The sequence below is a fragment of the Pipistrellus hanaki genome (assembly GCF_964339955.1).
Source record: "Pipistrellus hanaki genome assembly, chromosome: 3".
Classification (NCBI taxonomy): domain Eukaryota; kingdom Metazoa; phylum Chordata; class Mammalia; order Chiroptera; family Vespertilionidae; genus Pipistrellus; species Pipistrellus hanaki.
Genome location: NC_140505.1, coordinates 105,532,621 through 105,558,950, shown reverse-complemented (window position 1 = coordinate 105,558,950; position 26,330 = coordinate 105,532,621). Strand labels below are relative to the sequence as shown.

Sequence of the window (26,330 nt, the reverse complement as noted above, 5' to 3'; positions counted from 1 at the left end):
ACATATCTCGTATTCAGTAACATTTTATAAAATCTTCTTTATTTAATGTATTTTTGAGCAATATACTAGATTAAAAGAATCATTGATGCTGGTAAAATGTATCTGCCTTCTTAAACAGATAATACATATTTTAATAATATAAAAAATATCAATTTTATTTCTTATATATATGACTTGTTCTTTTGTGAGCATCATCACTAGTGATATTTGTAATAATTATTTGCATGGAAATAATGCTTTTTGGAACAATTGAATATTTGTTAACTATTTCAAATAAAATATATAGTTACTGTATGGTACATAGTTTCCTACAAAGTGTGTTTTTGAACCACCAAATTGTAAGTTGGCTTCTGTTCCTTTTGATTTTTGAAGCAGAGCCTTTAATTATTTGTTGTTGTTGTTGTTCATCCTTACCTGAGGATATATTTATTGATTTTTAGTGGGAGGGAGGGAGAGAGAGAAACAGAAACATCATCGAACTGTTGCCTCCCATATGCGGCCCAACTGAGGATTGAACCAGAAACCCTTTTTGGTATAGGTGACGACACTCCAACCAACTGAGCAACCCGGCCAGGACCAAAGCTTGTAATTCTTATTACAAATTTCCTGCTTTTGGTCCAGCATGTGACCATGTAGTCATATGATATTAGTTTAAGATCAGGTGTTCTTTGTACAAGGTTAATTTGGCTATATATACATTTAACTCTGTGAACACATCTATCTCATAGAATGTGGATGTTGGGAATTTTATATGTTTTTGTCTTTCTCCTGCTGTTTCTTCCAGACAAATATTTGAATGTATATATATTTATAGTTAAGTTGAGTAGTCACATTTTGCCAACCTTAACTAATTCTGTTTTAATATTAGCAACTCCCAATAAGAATATAGTTTAAGCCGAAACCAGTTTGGCTCAGTGGATAGAGCTTCAGCCTGCGGACTGAAGGGTCCCAGGTTCGATTCCGGTCAAGGGCATGTACCTTGGTTGCAGGCACATCCCCAGTAGGGGGTGTGCAAGAGGCGACTGATCGATGATTCTCTCTCTTCGATGTTTCTGACTCTCTATCACTCTCTCTTCCTCTCTGTAAAAAATCAATAAAATATATTTAAAAAAAAAAAAAAAAAGAAGAAGAATATAATTAAAAGTTATATAAAGCTGGTTGAGGATAGAAGCATTATCATGGATACCAGTCTTCAGAGCCAATACCAATAATCTGAGCAAATATAAATGTGTACTCTGTTTTTCCCTTTCTATAGGAATTTCTTATATAACTCTATTTAGACAATTCCATAAATATCAGGTTAAAAGAATTAGGTAGCTGACTCTTCTGTGGACAAAATATTTCTAAATGACTATCTCTGCAATACAAATAGGATCAATTTATGTTTGTGTGTGTGTTTGCTTTTTTAAGATAATTTTTATTTTGTGACTTATTTTAAATACTAGAGGCCCTTTGCACGGAATTCATGCACAGGGGTGGAGGGTGGTGTCCCTCAGCCCAGCCTGCACCCTCTCCAATCTGGGACCCCTCAAGGGATGTCCCAGTGGGATCGGGCCTAAACGGGCAGTCGGACATTCCTCTCACAATCCAGGAATGCTGGCTCCCAACTGCTCACCTGCCTGTCTTCCTGATTGCCCCTACTGCTTCTGCCTGCCAGCCTAATCACCCCCTAACCACTCCCATGCCAGCTTGATTGATGTCTAACTGCTCCCCTGTCATCCCTCCTCTGCCTGCCTGATCACCCCTAATTGCCCTCCCCTGCAGGGTTGATCACCCCCAACTGCCCTCCCTTGCAGGCCTGGTGCCTCCCAACTGCCCTCCTCTGCTGGCCATCTTGTAGTAGCCATCTTGTGTCCACATGGATGCAGGATCTTTGACCACATGGGGGCAGCCATATTGTGTGTTGGAGTGATGGTCAATCTGCATATTACTCTTTTATTAGATAGGATAGAAGCCTGATGCATGGGTGGGGGCCAGCTGTTTTGCTCTGAAAGGTGACCCAGGTCAGGGCAGGGATCCCTTGGGGTGTTGGCCAGGGGCCTTTAGTGGTTTGCAGGCCAGCCACGCCCCCTGCCAACCCAAGTGGAGGCTCTGGTATCTGGAATTTATTTACCTTCTACAACTGAAACTTTGTAGCTTGGAGCAGAGCCAAGACTCTAATTGCTCTGTGGCTGTCACCATTTCTATTTGGATTTGTTTACCTTCTATAATTGAAACTTTGTAGCCTTGAGTGGAGGCTTAGGCCAGCTAGGGCAGGCAGAAAGCTTGGCTTCTTACATTGCCTGGGAAACGCAAGCCTCCTTCCTGCTCTCTGTGGCCACAGCCATCTTGGTTGGAGTTAATTTGCATACTCACTCTGATTGGCTGGTGGGGGTGGCTTGTGGTATAGCGGGGGTGTGGTTAATTTGCATATTACTCTTTTATTAGATAAGATAGCATGCTATTTAAATTAAATAGAATCATAAAATTGAGTCAAGTATTTGCAGTTTAAAATACTTAATTTTTCCATGGTCATATAAATCTGTAAATGGATAGAACTAAAAATTACAAGTCAGAATTCTAGGTTTCTATAGTGTTCTTTTCTTCTGTATTAAAGTTCTATAGGGAGTTAAGATTCTGTAAAGGTAACCAAGAAGCTGCACTTATTTGTTTTAGCTACTGGGGTTCCATAAATTAAAAAAAAAAGAAAGATTTTAATTTGTACTATATGAGTAGAGTCTGTTTTTACATATGATTTTTATTTTACCCCTTAGGAAACCATATCTCTAGTTTTAGTAGAGCTAGGCAAGAAATATATTTTAGCTGAAATTTACTTTATTTCATGGGTTTCTGAAATATAATGGATAAGGGAGTTGTTTTTATTTTTCATGTTTTTATTGAGTACCTTTTAGTGATACGAGGTACTAAAAAATAGCTTCTTTTACTGGAAAACTTCATTTGTTGCCATAAGAAAACTCATGAGCTACCCCTACTTAGTAACTTCTTCTGTAGGGCACATGTAAAATCATCGGGTATTTCTTAGTTTCTATTTAATTGAGGTTCATGAATATATTTTTTATTCAACACTCATGTCCAACAGATAGTTCACAGTCAGGATAGGCTGGTTTGAACCAAAAAAAAAAAGGCTGATTGGAATGAGCTGATAGAATCTAAATCTTGATATAAGCATGATTCTGCATTTATGCTGTTGGGAGAAATAATCATATACCCAAATATAAGATAGGGATTTTTTTTCTCTCAAATTTATCATTTTCTTTCGTATAAAGAAGGGAATCGCCATATATTCTAGCCTTGATCATACTTTCATATCACAGACTCTTAATGTCCTTTATTTAGAATAATAACCAAAAAATATTAATGAAATAAAACTGATGAGAACAAATGTAAGGATCTTAAAAATAGTGTATGTGCTTGGAAATATTTATAGACAAATTCTGACAGAATTGGTTTTAAAATAAAATTGGTTCTTATTCTTAGGTGAATGACTATTCCAAGTCAATCCTTTACTCTTGCCGGTTTGTGTGTCATTGTAAACAACTTATTTACTTTAAGAAGTTAATACAAAGATAACATGAATATAAGTCTATAAGACAAATGAAAAAAAAAAACCACCTCTCCCAATATTACTCAAACAGATGCTTGTCACTGCAAATTTTACCTCAAGATGCAAAGGGAAAATACTATGTTATGTTCCAGAACACTATAGCATAGCTTCAGTGAAGACAAAGACACCGATGTATTACATACAAAGAGTTTAAATGATAGAGGAGGTAGCAATACTTCTAAATTACTATACTTATAAAAGCAATCATATTTAGGTATATAAATTAATACCTTTGATAAATGTAGTATTTTCGTGTAAATTCCTTAAAGTTTAAATATATTCAAGTTTACCAAAAAGGTTTGCCAGTTTTTTGTTGTTCTTTTCAGTGGGAAAATGGAATTTTCTTATATTTAGAGTTGCCTTACAGTTGCATAAGTATGATAGATAAATTTTAATTGCTGAAAATATTTTACATAATTCAACAGCCATTTGTCCTCGTTTTTTTAAAAGTTAAAATAAGAAAACTGCATTTTCAGAAATAGTTAAATAAGAATAAAATAAACATGACTACTGGTGATTTTATTTTTCTAAAAAATCAACCAAAATAGTCATCATCGGAACATTCATGCCATTGGTAAATGAAATGAAACCATATTAAAGAACACTTTTTATGTAACAGGCATGTTTTTATTTTAACAAAGGAAAATGTACTTACACATGTAAAAAAATCATAAAGGTGTGCACTAAATAATAGTGGTTGCCACTGAGAAATGGGTTGGGGTATTTTCATTTAACTTTATAATCTGATGTATTGGTTAAAATGTTTATTACAAGCAGGTATTGTTTTTATATTACAATTTTTTAATTAGTTACAAGTATTAGAAAATCTTAAAGTTCAGATTTTGTTACACTAAAGGTAGCCATTAATTTATTATAAAAATTAGTATTTGAGTACAAATATTTGTCATGCATTAAGTTTTAGCGTGTTACACCAGAGTGCCTCACAAATGTCATTCCCTTTGTCCTGCTTTGACTTGAATTGACAAGTGTCCTTATTTTCAAAGAAGGAAACTTCATTTTGGCAGTAAAGTGAACAGTCTATAAGGTGTTACAGCTAGTAAATGATAAAACTAAAATTGCTAATACAATGCTCTTCTCACTATTTTGTATCTATAATTAGAGCTATTTTTCAAGTAAATTAATTATGCAGTTTATAAAATATGTTAATGGAAAAATTAAAGGGGAGATTGGATTTGTTTAATAGAGGACCAAAGTGAGAGCTGATAATGTAGAAATAGGGAAAAAATGGGTAGTGGGGTTGGAGGAGGAAGGACCTATTTGGATATGGTATCTAAAGATCTTTATAAATGACCCGCTATTGAGGCAAGGGGGAATGTTGAGTGAAGAATCAGTGGTGACTCAAGTTTTGAAACATCGGTTAATTGTTTTTGGTGGTACCACACAAGTAAAGAGCACCAGAGGGAAAAAAGAAATGTAAAGGGAAATTGATGAATTTGGGTTTGTGTATGTCTTGATTACTAAAATCATTTTCAGACACTGAAGGCCTAGGCTTAGGCAAACATAATTCCTTAAAAACATGCTATTAATGACTTGAAATAAAACTGAGTAATTATATTTTATTCTCAGGCACAGGGAATACAGCAGACAGCACCCCCTCAACAGACAGTGCAATATTCACTTCCACAGACAACGACCTCCAGTGAGGCCACTACTGCACAGCCCGTGAGTCAGCCTCAGGCTTCACAGGTCTTGCCTCAAGTATCAGCTGGAAAACAGGTAAATAGTTTCTTAGAGTATGCTAAGGGAACTCCGTGTAACCTGTTCTTTCATGTAGATAGACTTCTACCTTCTCTAATGGTGAAATATCAAAGTTGGTTGTTGTTTTTGCAAAAAATGAAGTAAAAAAAATGCTCTTTTTGTGCATATGTATTATTTAATGTAAATGGATATGTACTGAGCAGTGACCATCTAAAAATGTTTAACTTTTAGGTTTGACAAGGGTTAGAACTGATGAGTTAATAAATGGTACATTTTCTAGAATTGTGTCAGCTATGTAATATCCCAGGGAATATGCTGTATTTTCATATAGATTTATGCATTGTTTTATCCCTCATTGCCTAATGACAGTAAGTAATAAAAAACCATTTTATGGAATGATTTCTTTTCTAAGGCATACTTCCAGTCACTTGAAAAGTGCCCCATAGAAGGAATGCTCTTCTGAATTACCTTTTTCCAACTTCAACACAGCAGCTTGTTGTGCTTGTATTTTGGCACAATTTATCGTTTCTGTCATATTTTATTGCTCTGAGATGTTTTCAGTTGTAAAATGCACCAGTGTTTCATGTATCGCTAAGTACTGACATACCATTAATTGTAAGATATATCTTAGTTTCACAAATGTTAAAATGACAGAGTGCTGGAGAGGGATAATTACATCAAGAATCAGTGAAATACAGTAAATATACCTACTTTTATAGGCCTTTATTACAGGCAATATTGATGAAATGTAATTCCATTGGGAAGAAATTCATTTGAATTTCAGTAACTGTTGTAATAGCAGTCATAGGTTTAGTGACTGCAAACCTGCCAATGAATTATGGTATGGGAAATATATCTCAATTAATGCTATAAACAAAAAAAACCTTGCCTGTGGAAGGGTCCTCATTTTATTGTTGAACAATGAAGCATTAGTAAACTTCTCTACAAAGATCTGGAACAGTAGCCAATCAGCCTCTTTGTATCCTGCAATCCTTTCCCTATTTTTATGTGGCATATTAACTTACACTAATGTATCCAGGGTTTCTTTTTATTGTTTCCTTTTTAAATTTTCATTCCTTTGAGCTAATACATAAAGCTTGCTTTGGTGGCCTTGCCTTTTTTTTTTTTTTAAATCTGTCTGTTTTGTTTTCTTTACCTTCTCAGCTTCCAGTTTCCCAGCCAGTACCAACTATCCAAGGCGAACCTCAGATCTCAATTGCAACACAACCCTCAGTTGTTCCAGTCCATTCTGGTGCTCATTTCCTCCCTATGGGACAGCCACTCCCTGCTTCCTTACTCCCTCAGTACTCTGTCTCTCAAATTCCTATCTCTGCTCCTCATGTGTCTGCGGCTCAGACAGGTTTCTCAACCCTTCCCATCACAATTGCAGCTGGCATTAATCAGCCTCTGCTCACTTTGGCTTCATCGGCTACAACAGCTGTGATCCCAGGGGGATCAACTGTGGCTTCTAGTCAGCTTCCAACCCTTCTGCAGCCTGTGACTCAGCTGCCAAGTCAGGTTCACCCACAGCTTCTGCAGCCAGCAGTTCAGTCCATGGGACTACCAGCTAACCTTGGACAAGCTGCTGAGGGTCCACTTCCCTCTGGAGATGTTCTATACCAGGTATTGTGTTGCTTAGCAAAAACGAGGGCACCAGAGGGTTTGGTTCTTATAGTAGACAATCAAGGACTTAAGAATATAGTAGTTAAATGTCAGAATAACTAGCAAAAACAGTAGTTGCTGATCTTTCCTAGAGAAACTAAAACTAAAATTCTGAGAAAGAATAGGGTGATGATGTCTAACAATTGATTCATTTCCATTTTCCTAAAGGTACCTCTTGGGAGAAAAATGCTTCCCTTAAAACTCGGTGTAAGCTAATTGAATGCTAGATATAGCTACTAATGTACATCAGGCTACTTTTCTAATAGGAAGAATAAATAGAGTAGCTAACAAGGTATCAATAAAAAGCTTCAGGGTTTGGATTTAGGAGATTAGCAGGTCATGATATGACTGGAATGACTGATACCTTGAAGATCTTTTTCATTCTTCCACTTATGACTAGAAAGTAGATATTTTTTTTCTGGAAGGAATTATGTATATTCCTCCTATTTAAATAGTCTTTAGGAGGAAAGAAACAAGCAAACAGCAACTTAAAGTACAGTTGTAGAGTCCTGTCCTCTAAACTGAAATAAAAAATATTTAAATTATTAGAAAAAGAGTGGGCTACTATTCTTGCTTTGTGCATTCTCTCTCTCTCTCTCTCTCTCTCTCTCTCTCTCTCTCTCTCTCTCTCTCTCTCTCTCTCTCTCTTTCTCTCTCTCTCTCTCTCTCTCTCTCTCTCTCTTTCTCTCTCTCTCTCTCTCTCTCTTTCTGGCATGTCATGCTGTTTTGCTAATTTGATGACCTGACTTGCACTAACTCACCTTCCTCATTTCTATCACAGGGCTTCCCACCTCGATTGCCATTACAATATCCAGGAGATTCAAATATTGCTCCTCCTTCCAGCGTGGCTTCTGTTTGCATCCCTTCTACAGTCTTATCCCCTCCCATGCCTACAGAAACATTAGCTACACCAGGTTACTTTCCTACAGTGGTGCAGCCTTACATGGAATCAAATCTTATAGTTCCTGTGGGCAGTACAGGAGGACAGGTTCAAGTGTCCCAACCAGCAGTGAGTTTAGCACAAGCCCCCACTACATCCTCCCAGCAAGCAGCTCTGGAGGTAAATGGTATTTCTGCATGTTTACATCTAAAACATATATAATGGGGGGGGGAAATACAGAGCAGAAACATAGGTTCGCTGGTTTAGAACTCATTTGGAGACTATTTCAAACTAACTTCTGAATGACTTTTTCTTACAGCAGAATGAAATGCCAATGTGGGGGCCTTGTTGCCACTGGCTGTTTTGTTGGGAAGTGAGTGTGCCTTGGAGAAGATTAACCCTATTAGCACTTCACTTTTCTAGCTAGTACTTTAGCCATTATTCTTCTCCTTTCACAAATCCTTGCCATTGGCAATCATAAGAATATCTTATCCTGCTGTGCTCCCAGTAATCATGTTTGCCCTACTAGGAGAAAGATCTGAATCATCTTTGCACTTTACTCTGTCTGCCATATTGCACACTTCTGGTAAGATGCTGGCTGCATGGCAAATTATAGTTTCTCACTATCTAGCAACTATATTGGCTGGTATCACACCATGCAGTCTATATCAGAAACTAGCTTTAGAAACTTCCTTTGGAATTTTAAGTCCACTATCTGTAGATGCTGAATATTGATAATTACTAGTAAATTTAGTGCTTCTAGGACTTAGAGGAGGGATAAGAAAAATAAAAAGAGTAGCTTTTTGGAAATGGTGAATAAAAAATAAAATGTATTACTGCCAAGATTTGAATTATCCTTTCTGTTCACAGGGTACTCAGGGAGTCTCTCAAGTTGCTCCTCCAGAGCCAATTCCAATAGCACAGCCACAACCTACCCAGCCTACCACTTTGGTCTCTTCTATAGACAGGTAAGTAAAATCCTCTATCCTTGACTGGTAGTAGGATGGTACGAAACTTAAAAATATCAAAACTTTAAATCTCATATTGAAAACTGAACTCTTTTTTTTTTTTTTAAGTGCACATTCAGATGTTGCTTCAGGTATGAGTGATGGCAATGAGAATGTCCCATCATCCAGTGGAAGGCATGAAGGGAGAACTGCAAAACGGCATAATCGAAAATCTGTAAGAAGTCGATCTCGTCATGAAAAGACTTCTCGCCCAAAATTGAGAATTTTGAATGTAAGTATTGATGATATGTGGGTTTCATGTCATTTATAGATATTTCTAAGTCTCAGGTGTATTGATGAAATTCTAATCACTCAAATGATACTGTTAAATTTCATATTTCTATTGTAAGACTTTATTTAGCTTTTAGAAAAAGAACAGTTTTACATTTCTTTCAAACTTTTCAGTAAGATGAGTATGTGTCTCAAAAGCTAATATTTTCTTTATATCTTAAGAAGCAGAGTATCAGTGCCAGGAATAACAGTGGTAACATCAGGCTTATGTTCAAGTGATAATCTGTATTACTTTCTCAAATTCAGTAACAAAGGTGAATGTGGTCATCAAAGATACCTTTTCTTTTTCTTTTTAGGTTTCAAATAAAGGAGACCGGGTAGTAGAATGTCAATTAGAGACTCATAATCGGAAAATGGTTACATTCAAATTTGATTTAGATGGTGACAATCCTGAGGAGATAGCAACAATTATGGTATGTATCCATTTGGAGTTCCAACTTTGCTTTAGTACTTGATATAAGTAGCCACTGCCCTAGACAAATATATAGTATTTGGTAATCTATTTTTACACTTATTTCTATGTGAATATAACCAGTACACCAAGCCTGTGATTTGTTGTCTAGGACATGTCTAATTAGTATTGAAGAATTTTCATATCAAGTAAGTAATATAGGTGGTATGCAGATAAGGCAGAGTCATGAAGTTGTAATTGAATCACTTAAAGCTTGAGAAGCATTGTACCAATCAGACTGACATCACATTTCTTTTACAGGTGAACAATGACTTCATCCTAGCAGTAGAGAGAGAGTCTTTTGTGGATCAAGTGCGGGAAATTATTGAAAAAGCTGATGAAATGCTCAGTGAGGATGTCAGTGTGGAACCAGAGGGTGACCAGGGATTGGAGAGTCTACAGGGAAAGGATGACTATGGCTTTTCAGGTTCTCAAGTAGGTTCAACAATTCCATAGTGAAGTTTTGTTTATTTAACGTGTTACTGTAGTGCCAAACAAAATGTCCAGTGATCATCTGTCTGAGATGATCAAACATTTATGTTCTCTTTGCATGTGGCAATTTGCCTAATTCAGATTGCATTGAGAATGAATTGAACTACTTTTGTTTGTTGTAGAAATTGGAAGGAGAGTTCAAACAACCACTTCCTGCATCTTCCATGACACAACAAATAGGTGAATCTCTTTTCTTTCCATGTTTACTCTTACTTTTGACCAAAGTGTGCTAATAATGAAATCTTAAAGCTTCGTGTCAGTGACATATATACAGTATAATAATAATGCAATCAAATGATTTGTTTCTTTTAAATTAGGCATTCCTGCTAGTTCTTTAACTCAAGTTGTTCATTCTGCTGGAAGACGGTTTATAGTGAGTCCTGTGCCAGAAAGTCGATTACGAGAATCAAAAGTTTTCACCAGTGAAATATCAGATACGGGTAAGGAATTGCTTCTACCACATAATTCTATAAATTTTGTGGCATCTCTGCTCTATTGGAAGCTAGGTCATCTAGCAATAGTTCAAACAATGACACATACAATAAAAGAGAGTAGAAAATTTTTAGATAAATATATGAAAAAAGGAAATAAGTGATGAATAGAGAAGATTAAAGAAAAAGAGTCAAAAGGGATAGCCATAACTAGATACAGTCCACGTAGTAGATACTGTGTAGATACAGTAATATGAGTTCGTTTTTCCATTTAGTTCTATTGCATATGCTTTGAGGTTACTTCATGGTTTTGTGTTTGTTTTCCGAAATAGGTAATCGTATATTCTAACTTACTTTGATCTAACTACTTTGCTGTTTTAGAGCCTATCATTTCCTTTGGAGTGTTGTGTTGTTTTAATATATTTTTATTGATTTCAAAGAGAAAAGGAGAGGGAGAGAGAGATAGAAACATCAGTGATGAGATAGAATCATTGATTGGCTGCCTCCTACATGCCCCACACTAGGGATCTAGCCCACAGCCTGGGCATGTGCCCTGACTGGGAATTGAACTATGACCTCATGGTTCATAGGTCAACTGAGCCATACCAGCAGGGCCCTTGGAAGAGTTTTTAAACTTTGTTGGTATGTGGCCTAAAATAGATTGCTAGGACAGTCTTTTGAATCCACCCTTTAACAATGGACTGATTCTGAATTTTTTCTTTTCCTTTGCAGTTGCTCCCTCTACGTCTCATGGAATGAACTTGTCTCACTCTGCTTCATCCCTTAGTCTACAGCAGGCCTTTTCTGAACTTAAAAATGCCCAGATGACAGAAGGACCCAATACAGCACCTCCCAACTTTAGTCAAACAGGACCAACATTTCCAGTAGTAACTCCTTCCATGGCTAGCATTGCTGGAGTCCCCACCACAGCAGCAGCCGCATCTTCAGTATCAGTCCCTGTAACTAGCTGCCCTCTTAATGACATTTCCACATCAGTAATTCAGCCTGAGATTACAGTGCCCATTGAAAAGGGGATTACTACCTGCACGAGTGTAACTTCAAGTGAACTCTCTATACCACCTGTGTCTGAAGAATCACCAGTACTTTCCAGCGTGGTTTCAGGCATCACGATACCTGCAGTTGTCTCAACATCAGCAACATCCCAGTCAGTTCTGGCTCCCACATCTGGGAGTGCTGTTTCTAGTGTAGGTACTTTCCCCTCTAGACCGGTTTCAACAACTTCAGCCTCTGCAGTGAGCAGTGCTGCTGCCCCAGGGGCTAATCTACCACCTGCATTATCTCAGCCGTCAGCAGGCAGTACTACTACAGGGGCAGCCACATTAACCTCAGTTTCTACCACCACTCCATTCCCAAGCGTAGTTTCACAGCCATCTCTTCAGCTTAGCAGCAGCACCTCTGCTCCTACGCTAGCTGAGACAGTGGTGGTTAGTGCACACTCACTTGATAAAATATCTCATAGCAGTACAGCTGGATTGACTTTGTCCCACTCTGCACCATCCTCCTCCTCTTCTGCAGGAGCAGCAGTATCTAGTTCCATTTCTCAACCTGGTGGGGTGCATCCTTTGGTCATTCCCTCAGTTATAGCTTCTACTCCTGGTCTTCCCCAAGCAGCAGGACCTACTTCTACACCTTTATTACCCCAAGTACCTACTATTCCACCTTTGGTACAGCCTGTTGTCAATGTGCCTGCTGTACAGCAGACACTTATTCATAGTCAGCCTCAACCAGCTTTGCTTCCCAACCAGCCTCATACACACTGTCCTGAAATAGATGCTGATGCACAGCCCAAAGCTCCTGGGATTGATGACATAAAGACTCTAGAGGAAAAGCTGCGATCTCTCTTTAGTGAACACAGCTCATCTGGAACTCAACATGCCTCTGTCTCATTGGAGACATCACTAGTAGTAGAAACCAGTGCCACACCAGGCATTCCAACCACTGCTGTTGCACCCAGCAAACTCATGACTTCAACTACAAGTACTTGTTTACCACCAACCAGTTTGCCATTAGGAACAACTGGATTGCCTGTTATACCAGTGGTAACACCTGGGCAAGTTTCTACTTCAGTCAGCTATGTTTCAGCCCCAGTCAGCACTACACCAGGAGTGAAACCTGCAACTGCTCCGTCAAAGCTACCTTTAACTAAGGCTCCAGTAAGATTCTTGTTTTGAAATAATTTAATAACTATAACCACTCTTTTTCCTCCTAATATATGCATTTTTTCCACTCAGCCTTGCAAATTACAAATGAAGTTATAAAATTGTCTGGCTGGTAATAGGCACTTGGTATCCTATATAATAAAAAGGTAATAAATATGCAAATTGACTATTACTCCAACACACAAGATGTCCTCTCCCATTCGGACACAAGATGGCCACCATAAGATGGCCTGCAGGAGAGGGCAGTTGTGGGCAATCAGGTCTACAAGGGAGGGCAGTTGGGGGGACCAGGCTGGCAGGGGAGTGGTTAGGCATTGATCAGGCTGGCAGGCAGAAGTGGTTATGGGCAATCAGACAGGCAAACGGTTGGGAGTCAGTAGTCCTGAATATGTCCCAAGGGGTCCCAGATTGGAGAGGGTGCAGGCTGGGCTGAGGGACACACACACACACCCTGTGTGCACAAATTTCGTGCACCAGGCCTCTAATTTTTTTAATAAATTGATTTATTTATTTATAAGTCATTTATAAATAGGTTATTTTAGTGTATATGTACATTGAACATGAAATACTTTTCCTTTTGGAATATGATAGGATTTGGTGGTTATCTGTACTGCATGATTTTCTTAGAATTATAATAATCAGGTAAAATTACAGCCTTTTCTTCCCAATTGGTACAAATTAAAGGAATTTATCCCAAAAGAGAGCTAAATGCTTCTACTGGCAATTATACATATCCTGTTTCCCCAAAAATAAGACAGTGTCTTATATTAATTTTTTTCTCCCAAAGTTGCGCTAGGTCTTATTTTCAAGGGATGTCTTATCTTTCCATGCGCTAGGTCTTATTTTCGGAGGATGTCTTATTTTCGGGGAAACACAGTAGTAACAAGTTCATAATCTTTGTTTCAATAAGAATGAAGCAAATTATCTGCCTTGCTTAGATTCCACAGATGTATAATATAGGGTCAATAAAAAATTGAAAGTTAATAATAAATGTGATACAAAGGAAGAGTAAAGAATCTAATCTTAGAAATAAAATAACTAGAAGGTGTTTTCAAATTCTGCTATGGTGGGTTTTCTCTCATTGTGCCATCTTCAATCTCCCTGATCTTTTCCAAATAATAAGGCTATATATTGTACTTTTCTCCTACTGTATTATATGCATTGCCATTGATACGAAATCCTGTTAACAGTAGTTAATATAGAAGCTTTATTCAGACAGAAAACAAATTGCTTGATAGTATTGGATTTCTGATGCCTTTTGTTATCAGGCCTGACCCTTGGTTACTTCTGAATTGTTTTCGTTTTCTCAGAAAAGTCTTGTTTGTTTTAGGCAGGGGTCCTCAAACTTTTTAAAGTGGGGGCCAGATCACGGTCCCTCAGAGAGCTGGAGGGCCGGACTATATGAACTACTAATTCCTACTGTAACACCTCGGCTGCGCTCACTGCCCAAAAAACCTGGCGGGCCGGATCAGACTCCTCTGCGGGCCACATGTGGCCCGCGGGCCGTAGTTTGAAGACCCCTGGTTTTAGGAAAAGCCTGATTACACTGTATCAAAGAAGTGGTTCAAAAATATCTGGACCATGCCTCTCATGTCCACGCAACCTTTGTTCACTCTATTTTCCCTAAAGAATTAACTTCTTATTAAATTTTACTATTCATTTTATTGGTATGTCACAATGTCCCCTATAATAGTATCATGGTTACAGTGTCCTTTATTTAAGAGTGTAACCCAGGTGACAAGCACGCCTTAACTAGATACATATTATTCTTATGCTTCTGCAATTTAAATTGTTGATTTGTTCTCCAGTCTTTACATTTCAGTGTCTCATGGACTTGAATTTTTCTTCATTGTCTGTAGGTTGTGTCAGTGGGTACTGAACTTCTAGCTGGTGTTCCATCCAGTGAGCAGCCGCCACCTTTTCCAGGACCTTCACTATCTCAGGTGCCCCAAGACTTGGCATATTTCTTTTTGTGCCCCTATTTTCTTTCACAAAGGGTATTTAAATTCTCCATTGTGGGATCATGACTTCTGGTTTCTATTTGGTTTTGACTTAGTGACAGCTTTCTTTTAAAATAGCGTAGCTAATAACCCAAGCCCTGTTTAAAGTAAGAAGCCTCATAGTTAATTTATTTGTAGTGTTGCTTCAAGTCATCCAGAAAACATTTAATATTAATATTTTTTTCATATTTTACAAAGGAAGAAAATAGCAAAGTTACGTGTATACAGAATTAACTTTGAAAGCTCCTTAGGAAAGTGTACCATACTAATAATTGATAATACCCTTTTTCTATGAGTTTATTGCAACCATTTTTTAAAATTTCACATTTCTTTTAATGGCCATTGAATTAAGTAATTGGCTTATATGTAGGTGGTTATAGAGTTATGTTTCATGAAAAAGATACATCTTTAAATACAAAAATCTCTCAGCTCAGGTGAAATGAGATTCCTCATAGAGGAACTTAGACCAGTGACATGAATGTGAGATTCCTGTCTCACAGTTCTGCCCACTGGGTAGAATGATGGTCAGAATTGCTTACACTATTTAAATTCTAATCTTTTCCACCCTAATCTACCACCCCCACATTTTGTTGAATTACCATGGGAAGTACTCATTATGCACCCATTGTAACCATGAAAAAGCTCTGTGTGGGTCAAACCTAGTAAACATTGAAACTAAATTAGGAATTTATTTTAGAACAAAATTAGAAGAACATAGTAAATTGCTAATTTGAAAAGCCTGAATTTGTCTTTGCTTCTTTAATCCCCAGATACACAGTAGCACATAATTTAATGAACTTACCATAATAAAGTTTTAACTCCAACAAAGAACTTACTTCATCAGCCACTAAGTTTTGAAAAAAATTGCATTGTGGAAGTCTTTAAATTGGGAGTTTCAAACCTATTTTCTCATCAGAAGCATCTATTTTATATATATAAAAGTCTAAGTGACCGAATGACCAGTTGCTATGATGGGCACTGCCCATCAGGGGGCAGACACTTAACGCAGGAGCTGCCCCCTGGTGGTCAGTGTACTCACACAGTGGGAGTGCCACTCAGTTCACCAACCCGTCCTGGTGGCCCACCAGCCTGGTGGCAGCCACTCCCTCCCTCATTAGTCTTGCATGTGCAATCTCCAGAGAACGGGCCAGTCACAGAGTGCCACAAGCCTGATCCCAACAGTGCCCATTGGCCTGGAAGTCAGCCTCAGGCACTGTGGCCGCTTCCCCTTCCTAGACGCTCAGCAAGGAAAAATATAAAAGTGCTGCCAAGTGGCTCCCAACAACCAGCATGAATGTCAGTGGGACAGATCCAGATCCCTGGCTGGCAAGGGCATCCCGCCTCCCACCCAGAGGGACAATCACATTTTGGCCCCCACCCCTTAACCTCCTCAGGACCCCACCAATGTACAAATTTGTGTACCGGGCCTCTAATGAAATTATAATTTCTAACAGAGCTGTAAGTGTGATGAGAAAAAGCAATAAGTTGTGAAGGGGTAAGTGGATAGTGCCTACATATAGACAGGGAATAATAGCATAAGTAAAAGCTATAGAATAGGTTGCTGGAAGTCAAGATAGGTGGATGATAAGTGACTGTGGCAAGAGAAAAGTTTATGGCCTTAAGATGGACAGTAATAAGACCTGATTAATAGGATGGAATACTCAGACCTCCAGTTCCTCCTTCCTGTCATTTATAAGGCAGGTATAAGAGTATAGGTTATTAAAACTTTATTAAAATAATAATATTCCTGATAGTGCCATCTTCTATTTGTAAGACCAAGGTCTCAGAAAGATTTACCAAACTGAAAAAGAAAATAGGGAACATGTCATACTCTTAATCTACCAATAGATCTTGATACATTTTTCAGAATATACTTTAAGGAGAGGACAAATAGACAATTTTTCTATCACTTTAACATTGAACATAAAAGGTAAGAAAGAAAACTTAGAAACTGTACAAACATAAATGTAATAGTTTCTCTAATGTTTGAGGTTGACATATGTTTTTGAAAGACTGGTAAATCATTCAAGCAATATTTCTAAGTTGAACTTGGCATATTGAATTTCATATTCAGTGAATAGACATGTTATATAATGTCAATCTAAAGCATAAAACAGTATGTCCTATATATAGGGGCTCCGAATATGCTAAAGAACTATATTTATTGTGGTCGTTTTCATTCAATCCCAGCAACCTCTGGAAGATCTTGATGCTCAATTGAGAAGAGCACTTAGTCCAGAGACTATTGCAGTAACGTCTACAGTTGGTGTAAGTTTTTAAAATCTTGATAAAATCTTCCCATAACCCTAATGTATTACATTCCTAGAACATAAACTGTAAACTCTAGACTATTAATATCTTTAACACCTATTTTGTCTGTCTTTGTTCAAGCCAGCAGAAAGGAAACCAGTTAATGAAAAATTGACACTGACCCAGTAGTGTAACTGGAAAATATTTTATTTGAAAAATACTTTTTCTTTGGTTAGAATTATACCAAAGATTTTGTATTTATGATTCAGAGGAGACTATACTCTAAGTTTTAACTTCTTCCTTTCAGGCATGTGACATAATAATATTCTGATTAAAACTAGTTTTCTATGAATATTCAAGTTATACTCAAATATTCATGCAAAAAAATTAAGACAGCAATGTAGAAGGGTTAAGGCTCAATTTCTCCATTAAAATATGTCTTTCTTTACATTAGACCTGTTTTTAAGCTGTTAAAAAAAAAATTCCCTCAGACATAAGTGTTTCTTCAAAGCAGCAGGCCAAATTTTAAGACTGACCAAAGCTAAAGATTTTGTGGTATCTGTATCTGTGTTTTGCAGCCTGTGTCTGTGGTGCCTCCAACAGCAGTTACAGAAGCAGGAGCACAGCCTCAGAAGGATGGTAAGAAGCATATTATATAAGTATAGTAATTTAGAAGTATTGCTACCTCCCTATAAATGATTACTCTTTCAAAGACACTTTCTTTCTTTCTTTTTTTTTTTTTTTTTTTTTTTTTTTTTAATGGAGAACATGCAAGGATTAGTTATCCCTAGGTTCTTGCTAAGAGAGATGAAAAAATTCAAGCACATATAAAAGTTAATTTACTGATAACTTCATGCCTTGTGTGACACTAAATATATAGAGATAAACTTGAATAGCATAGATGGTAGAAATACAAATGTAAGATTTCAGTTAATCAGTTTAAACATTTTTATCTCTTTTTGGAGTCATTAGAGTTGGCATGTCCATAAAATATAATCTCTTTAGAAGGGAATACTTCCAACTTAATTTTGCAAAAATTAGCTATATCATCAACTTAAATATTTTATTAGGACTTTTTATTACCCTGTGCTTAGTCATAAGTCTATATAAATTACTTCTATTCTAAAGTGTTGTAGTGGGTCTCTTTTCATTTAAATCATCAGTCCCACAGAATCTAGGAAATTTAGAGGTTCTGTTTTTTTGTTGCCTTTTCCTTCAGAATTCAGTTTAATAGTGAAAATACTTAAATGTGAGCTATATTTATGCAATGTGATTTTTGTATACCACATGCTTAATATTAATTTTCCCTTTTTATTAAAAATATATCTATTCTCAATACCACCTGACATAAATTTACTTCCCTGTATAACTATTTTTAAGATATATATATATATATTTTAATTGATTTCAGAGAGGAAGGGAGAGAAAGATAGAAACATTAATGAGAGAGAATCATTGACTGGTTGCCTCCTGTGTGACCACTGCTGGGGATCAGGCCCACACCCTGGGCATGTGCCGTGACCAGAAATCGAACCATGACCGCCTAGCTAGTTCATAGGTCAATGCTCAACCACCGAGCCACACAGGCTCGTCTTCCGTATAACTTTTAATAAGACTACCTAAGTGCTTTTCTTCTTATCTTTCTTAAATGTTAAATTTTATTTAAAACCTCTCAAAATATTTTCAAGGGAATTGATTCTGTTGAAAAATAAGTGACTCGAAAAATCACTGGAACAAATGATAAATTCTAGAAATGGACAAACCACGGGAAAATAGAATATTAAAAAGGTGACCTTTTAAATCATAATGTAATGGGATATTTCAGTAAATGGTTTGGGATAATTGGACAGCAATCTGGGAAAAAAGCAAAAATCACTAGCCTTAAACCAAAATAAATTCCAAATGGATCAGTGATTTTTTTTTTTAATGACACTATATGAATGGTGCTGTAGAGAGAAAAAAGGAAACTTTTCCTTTATTCTTAAATTTTAACTGTCTAGATCAGAGTCAGCAAGCTTTTCCTGCAGAAGGCTAGAAAGTAAATATATTAGTCTTTGCTAGCCATACAATCTCTGTCACAACTACTCAAATCTATTGTAACGCCACAGCAGCAATAGATAAGACATAAATGAATGGGTTTCACTGTTTCCAATAAAATTTATTTACTAAAACAAGCAGTGGGCTGAATTTGATCCATGCATTGTAGCTTGCTGATCCCTCATTTAGAGAGAGGTGTTGTTGTGTTTAATATGTTTAATACCCAGCCCAGAAGTGGTAATAGATTTCAATTTTTCTGCTTGGAAAACAGCATGCCATTTAGTCCAAAGATAAATGAAAAACTGGGAAATGTATGCACGTGCGTGTATTTGTATCCCAAAAGGGCTCCTTTGCTAATATTAAGAGTTCTATAAATTGAGCATGGACAAGAAATAAAAGATTAAGCCGAGACCGGTTTGGCTCAATGGATAGAGCATCGGCCTGTGGCCTGAAGGGTCCCAGGTTCAATTCTGGTCAGGGGAATGTACCTTGGTTGCAGGCATTATCCCCAGTAGGGAGTGTGCAAGAGGCAGCTGATCTATAACTCTCTCTCATCGATGTTTCTAACTCTCTATCTCTCTCCCTTTCTTTCTGTACAAAATCAATAAAATATATATATTTTTAAAAAGATTAAAAAAAAAGAAACAGGCATGAAAATACTTACTTTATGATAACAGAAATGCAAAAAAAAACCACAAGTGATAGCACTTATCGTTTCTCATTGGTAAATTCAGACATTTAATAGTCACCATTGACTTGGTATAGTCTCTTTGGAGGTAAATTTAGTTGTCTATGGAAGTTTTAAATGGCAATGATTCAGCACTTCCATAGCTAGATATTTATTCCACAGACCTATAATAAAATATTTTTTAAAAAAATATATTGATTAGACCATTTTTATAATAGCAAGAAGTTTGAATAACTTAAATGTTCAGTAGAGGCCTGGTTAAAATGTTGAACATTTGTAAAAAAAAATTATATCTACTTTTTGCATACATTCAGTACAACACTATGCAGCCATTAAAAATAATGAAGCATCAATACAGAATGATCTCTAAGTTATAACATATGAAAATATCAAAATTCATATTCTACTGATTGTGTGAAATAAAGAAAATGCCAGTATAGATTCTACATTTATCTCTAGAAAAAAGTTCAAACAAGTGATTATCCCTAGAGAGGAACTAGGTGGCTTTAAAGTTGCTCAGAACTGCATGTTAATGGTTCTAACACCTTTACTGTCTTGTTCTAGGAATTTGTCTAAGTGTTACCTAACCAGTTTGCCTTATCTGGGTTTTTGGGTTTTTTTTTAATATATTTTATTGATTTTTTTTTTTTTTTACACAGAGGGAGAGGTTTAGACAGTTAGAAACATCGATGGGAGTTAGAAACATCAGCTACCTCTTGCACACCTCCCACTGGGGATGTGCCCACAACCAAGGTACATTCCCCTGACCAGAATTGAACCTGGGACTCTTCAGGCCACAGGCCGATGCTCTATCCATTGAGCCGAACCGGTCAGGGCAATAGCTGGTTTTCATTTAAAAGTGGGTCTTAATAGCCCTAGCTGGTTTGGCTCAGTAGCTAGAACTCAGTGGCTAGAACTGCGGACTGAAGGATCCCAGGTTCGATTCCAATCAAGGGCACGTGCCTGGGCTGCAGGTTTGATCCCTGGGGATCGAGCAGGAGGCAGCCAATCAATGATTCTCTCCCATCATTGATGTCTCTATCTCTCCCTGAAATCAATAAAAATATATACTTTTTAAAAATTGGGTCTTAATATCCTAGGTCCGTGGTTGGCAAACTGCAGCTCTTTGGCCCTTTAAGTGTGGCTCTTCCACAAAATACCATGGCCTGGGCGAGTCTATTTTGAAGAAGTGGTGTTAGAAAAAGTTTTAGTTTAAAAAATGTGGCTCTCAAGAAATTTCAATCATTGTACTGTTGATATTTGGCTCTGTTGACTAATGAGTTTGCCAACCACTGTCCTAGGTGAAATCTCAGTGTTCCCTTCATTTATTTACATCTTTGAGTTAAAGAGTGAGTAACAGTCTAACTGCTTATTAACCTTAGTTTTATAATATCTTCTAATATTATAGTTAAGCTGCAAATCTACTTTGGTTATACAATACACAGTATTACCAGTGGGGGATACATTTCAAGACGTATCCAGTAGACACCTAAAACTGCAAATAGTATGGAACCCTAAATGTATACTATGATTTTTCCTATACATACACACCTATGATAAAGTTAAATTTATAAATTAAGCATGGTAAGAGACTAACAATGACTCATGAAAAATAGAGCAACTCTAATAATATACTATAATAAAAATTATGTGCATGTTTTCTCTCACTTTCTCTCTCAATATCTGGAATTACTATGGATAACTGACACCACTGAAAGTGAACCAGTGGATAAGGAGGACTCCTGTAGGGAACTTATTCCTTCAAACATGCCATATCAACATACATGTGTACCAATAAAGGCAAGGGTAAATGATAAATATTCAGACTTGGACAGTTTTCTCTAAACAATACAATTTTTCATACTAAAGGTATCTTCTGGGAGAGCAAACAATAACTTTTTCCTTTTTAAACAAAGCCCAGGGTGAAAGCGAGTTAAGGAAATTTTCCCTTCCTCTAACAATTTTCACCTGATGATGTGGTTCCATTTTGCTGTATTTCTGGCCACTGGGAAAAGAAGATAATTAGAGATGCTGATTTAAGTTCTTTTCCTCCTCCATTTATTTGTTCTAGTGCCACAAGTCACAGCAGCTAGTTCAGGAACTGGTGTTTTTAAAACGGGGCGATTTCAGGTAAGACAATCACTTTTCCTTGATTTGATTCCCCCTTTTGGGGAATGTATATTTAACAGAATTATTACCTACCTTTTGGGACTTAATTGCCAATATAATGATATATTTCTTTTGTATAGAACTTTATAGCTCTTACTATTTTTTCCTATTCAAAATAATATATGTTATTAAAGGAAATATGGGATATTTAGAACAGTAGATAAATAATAGAAAATGATACTATCTGCCTCTCCTTCCACCTTCCCCAGGATTACTTTTTAGGGTGTTATTTCCTTCCATTCCTTTTTTCTGGATATGTGAATACCTAAAATTGCCCTTGCTTCCCTGAACTCTTAATGATACGTTATAGCTTTTCCCTCATCTAATGATTTATTTATGTAATCATTCACCTGTTATTAGTCATTAGGTTGCTTTCCAATATAATGATCAAAATAACAGTAAACAACTTTGTATATAAAATATTTTCCATGTTTAGGAAAATCTTTTAGGATTAATTTCTGAAGCAAAAATACTGAGTCAAGTATTTTTCATTTTATTTTTACAGTTGGCCCAACAAGGGAACATTTTCTGGCTGTTAGGATGCAGTGCCAAACAAACTTGAAAAATCATTTTTTATTACAAATTTAACACTACTTTTCAATTATTCTTGTCAGCCAGTGGTTGTTGGCACCAATTCAACAGCAATAGGAATCCCCAATTTGGGGTGCTGTGAAGAAGGAAACTTTATTCAGTGCAAAACACCTCAATTGTGATGTAGCATGGCTGTGAGGCAGCCCTGGGGTCAGGTCGCACTCTGGCTAGACAGCTCTGCTCCTTGTTGGTCTGCTCTGCTCCATGCTGGTAAACTTTGGCTTGCATTGATCTGCTTTGTTCTGCTCCAGTGAGATACCTTCAGCTAGGGAAATGCAATCATCAGCTGTTGGTGAAAAGGGAAAGTATGCTCCAGAGCCAGAAAGGAGCTGATTTATATAGACTGAAGTTCCCTGACCTTTGGTCCCTGATTGATCCATCTTCATGCAATTGAGGGCTCCCAATTCCTCACAGTTGGTCCAAAAGGCACAGGACAGAATAAAGCCACTCTGATTGGTTGAAGAAGTTGTTAACTGCTCAGCTCTGATTGGATGGAGAAAGCTTCTGTCCTATTAGTTAAAATAGTATTCTAGGAACTCTTTCATAAGGGCTGGATCAGATGGCAGAAATAATGCAGACAGGTAGCTCAGTGCAGGCTTCTCCCTAAAGCACAGTGTGTGTGAGAGGCCCCTGTATGGAAATGACTGCTAGGCTCTATTTGTTTTGTTTTGTTTTGTTTTGTTTTGTTTTGTTTTGTTTTGTTTTGTTTTCATTTGAGGCCAGTTAGCCACCAGGAGCCCTTCTTAATAGGCATCTTTTTCTCAGGGTTCACATTCTCATGATAATGCTTGGTTGTGTTGATTCTTGAAGCTTAGCTGGCATTTAACATTTATTGGATTTAATCTTTGCAGTTTTTCTTACTCACAAGCAATACCCAACATTCCATGACCAGTTGTTATTTCTATTTTTACTAAAATTTGAATGTGAGTCCTGTGCATTAGATATAAAAGTAGTAATTTACTTAGTAAGCTTAGCTAGGCACTCAGAATATACTTCTAATCTGTATATCTTAGTACAGATGTGTTGTTCTCTATAATGGTATACTATTTTCACAATCACAGCCCATTTTATAATGGACTATGTAAACAGATAATTAGCCTACTTATTGGCTAGGAAATAAAGTATTTCTGTTATTTTCTTTTTTTATGGTCCATTCTAAAAAATAAATATTAAAAGAATCTTACTTTGGTCTCTCTCCATCAGGTTTCAGTTGCAATGGATGATGCCCAGAAAGAGGGTAAAAATAAGTTTGAAGGTGCAAAGTCTGTTCATTTTGAGTCCAGCACTTCAGAATCCTCAGTGCTATCGAGTAGTAGTCCAGAGAGTACCCTGGTGAAGCCAGAACCTAATGGGATGACCATCCCTGGTATCTCCTCAGATATGCCAGATGGTGCCCACAAAACTCCTGCCTCAGAAGCAAAGTCAGAAATCGGGCAGCCTACCAAGGTCGGGCGTTTTCAGGTGACAACTACAGCAAACCAAGTAGGTCGTTTCTCCGTATCAAGAACTGAAGATAAGGTCACGGAGGCAAAGAAAGAGGGACCAATGGCATCTCCTCCTTTTGTGGATTTGGAGCAAGCTGTTCTTCCTGCTGCGATACCAAAGAAAGGAAAGCCTGAATTGTCAGATCCTTCGCATCTGAACGGGCCATCTTCTGACTTGGAGGCTGCCTTCCTAAGTAGGGATGTGGATGATGGTTCAGGTAGTCCACACTCCCCCCCTCAACTGAGCTCGAGGAGCCTTCCTATCCAAAATCTAAGTCAGAGCCTTAGTAACTCACTCAACTCCTCTTACATGAGTAGTGACAATGAGTCAGATATTGAAGATGAAGACTTAAAGTTAGAGCTGCGACGACTACGAGAAAAGTACGTATGTTTTCTCCTGTGAAGAACAATGGCAGGCAGAAACTGGTTTGGCTCAGTGGTAGAGCGTCGGTCTGCGGACTGAAAGGTCCCAGGTTCGATTTTGGTCAAGGGCATGTACCTTGGTTGCGGGCACATCCACGGTAGGGGGTGTGCAAGAGGCAGCTGGTCGATGTTTCTCTCTCATCGACGTTTCTAGCTCTCTATCCCTCTCTCCTCCTCTCTGTAAAAAATCAATAAAATATATTTCAAAAAAAAGAAAAAAAAGAATAATGGCAGAATTAATACCTAACTCTTAATTAGGTGCCTATATTAGTATTCTTTTCACTACACTGTGATTATGTCTCCATTTCTTTTATTTATTTACTTACTTAATTACTTACTTAGAGGCCCGGTGCACTTATTTTTGCACAGGTGGGGTCCCTCAGGCTGACCTGCACCCTCTCTCAATCCAAGAACCCTCGGGGGATGTTGGAGGCCCACTGCACAGATTTGGTCCAATCCCTGCAGGCCAGGCTGAGGGATGCTACTGGTGCACGAATCTGTGCACTGGGCCAATTTTGGCCTGATTCCCTTAGGCCAGGCCAAGGGGCCTCTAGTATGCATATAAGGTCTTTGGTTAATCTCCACCCTCCCACCCTCCTCCTACCCTCTGAGATTCATCATTCTGTTCTATGTTTCCATGCCTGTGTGTTGAGCTTCTACCCCCTGGTGGTCAGTACACATCATAGCTACCGGTCGACTGGTAGCTTAGGCTTTTATATATAGACTTTAAAAAATATATTGTTACTGATTTCAGAGAGGAAGGGAAAGGGAGAGAGATAGAAACATCAATGATGAGAGAGAATCATTGATTGGCTGCCTTCTGCATACTCCCTACTGGGGATCAAGCCCGCAACCTGGGCATGTGCCCTTGATTGGAATTGAACCTGGGACCCTTTAGTCTGCAGGCTGACACTCCATCCACTGAGCCAAACCAGCTAGGGCTATGTCTCATTTCTTATAAAGAGAAGATAATAGGCAAAAGCTAGTTATCTGAATGTAGTTCTTATTGGATCTCCTGTACTCATCAGGACCCATAGCATTTCTAGTTATAGAACTTTGTCAGCATCTTTTGTGTTATTGTTACTATATTATTTTTATTAATAGCACTTTTATCATTATTAACCTAGTCTTAGCTATTTATTAGTCTACCAAATGAACCACTGTTAGAAGATTTTGTTGATCATATTTGACAAACTGGATCAGAGTAGCAAAATCAGTACTCCTGTGTATAATCTCAAAAGCCAGGAAATCTTTTTTCTCCTGCATCATCAACCATTTGTTGGCTGGGAGCTTGTTGGATTTTAGCTTGGGTAATGGAGGCCAGCAAGATGAGTTGACAAACTAGAATCTCAAGGTGTAGTAGAAACTAGATTAAATGCATTTGGGGCAAAGATTCAAAAGTAAGTACTTCAGTGGAGGTTAAAGAATATGTGGTTAAGTCTTGTTTGAACAAAGGTGTTTTTAATATTTTTGAATTGTCTGGTTATCTTTCATAGACACCTTAAAGAGATTCAAGATCTGCAGAGTCGCCAGAAACATGAAATTGAATCTTTGTATACCAAACTGGGCAAGGTTCCGCCTGCTGTCATTATTCCCCCAGCTGCCCCTCTTTCAGGAAGAAGAAGGCGACCCACTAAAAGCAAAGGCAGCAAATCTAGTCGCATCAGTTCCTTGGGCAGTAAAAGCCCCCAGCTTTCAGGTAAGAAGCCCTGGATCAGGCCAGCCATGGCTGTCCCATCTTTTATTTCTGTCTTCAACAGTGTATATAACCTATTGAACATTTGTTGTTTTTGTTATATTTCAAAAGAATTTAATTGACTTTCCTAATATTCTTACTTCCTTGAATTCTCTACTCCCCATATTTATAGTACTTCTTTTTTAATTCATGGAAGTAGACTGGGTGAGTTGAATGGCCTATTCCATTATAATCTATATTGTTATCCATGGGTAGTCTTCATTTATAGTTTTTAA

The 26,330-nt window shown here is 37.5% G+C and overlaps 1 protein-coding gene across 15 annotated transcripts in view; it reads left to right on the top strand.

The window, feature by feature from the left end:
• WNK1 (WNK lysine deficient protein kinase 1) overlaps positions 1-26,330 on the top strand; it is a 128,332-nt gene that overhangs the window by 90,062 nt on the left and 11,940 nt on the right. For 7 of the 15 annotated variants that reach the window (XM_084878704.1, XM_084878711.1, XM_084878712.1 and 4 more), the window contains 16 exons: positions 5,192-5,341; positions 6,488-6,946; positions 7,767-8,045; positions 8,736-8,833; positions 8,942-9,104; positions 9,460-9,576; positions 9,876-10,049; positions 10,229-10,286; positions 10,424-10,546; positions 11,270-12,711; positions 14,577-14,660; positions 16,908-16,985; positions 17,546-17,606; positions 21,764-21,822; positions 23,656-24,317; positions 25,856-26,058. In XM_084878704.1, the coding sequence (XP_084734830.1) occupies positions 5,192-5,341; positions 6,488-6,946; positions 7,767-8,045; positions 8,736-8,833; positions 8,942-9,104; positions 9,460-9,576; positions 9,876-10,049; positions 10,229-10,286; positions 10,424-10,546; positions 11,270-12,711; positions 14,577-14,660; positions 16,908-16,985; positions 17,546-17,606; positions 21,764-21,822; positions 23,656-24,317; positions 25,856-26,058 (4,210 nt within the window). The remainder of the gene's footprint in view (positions 1-5,191; positions 5,342-6,487; positions 6,947-7,766; positions 8,046-8,735; positions 8,834-8,941; positions 9,105-9,459; positions 9,577-9,875; positions 10,050-10,228; positions 10,287-10,423; positions 10,547-11,269; positions 12,712-14,576; positions 14,661-16,907; positions 16,986-17,545; positions 17,607-21,763; positions 21,823-23,655; positions 24,318-25,855; positions 26,059-26,330) is intronic. The other 8 variants (XM_084878716.1, XM_084878717.1, XM_084878709.1 and 5 more) reach the window with 3 other exon arrangements.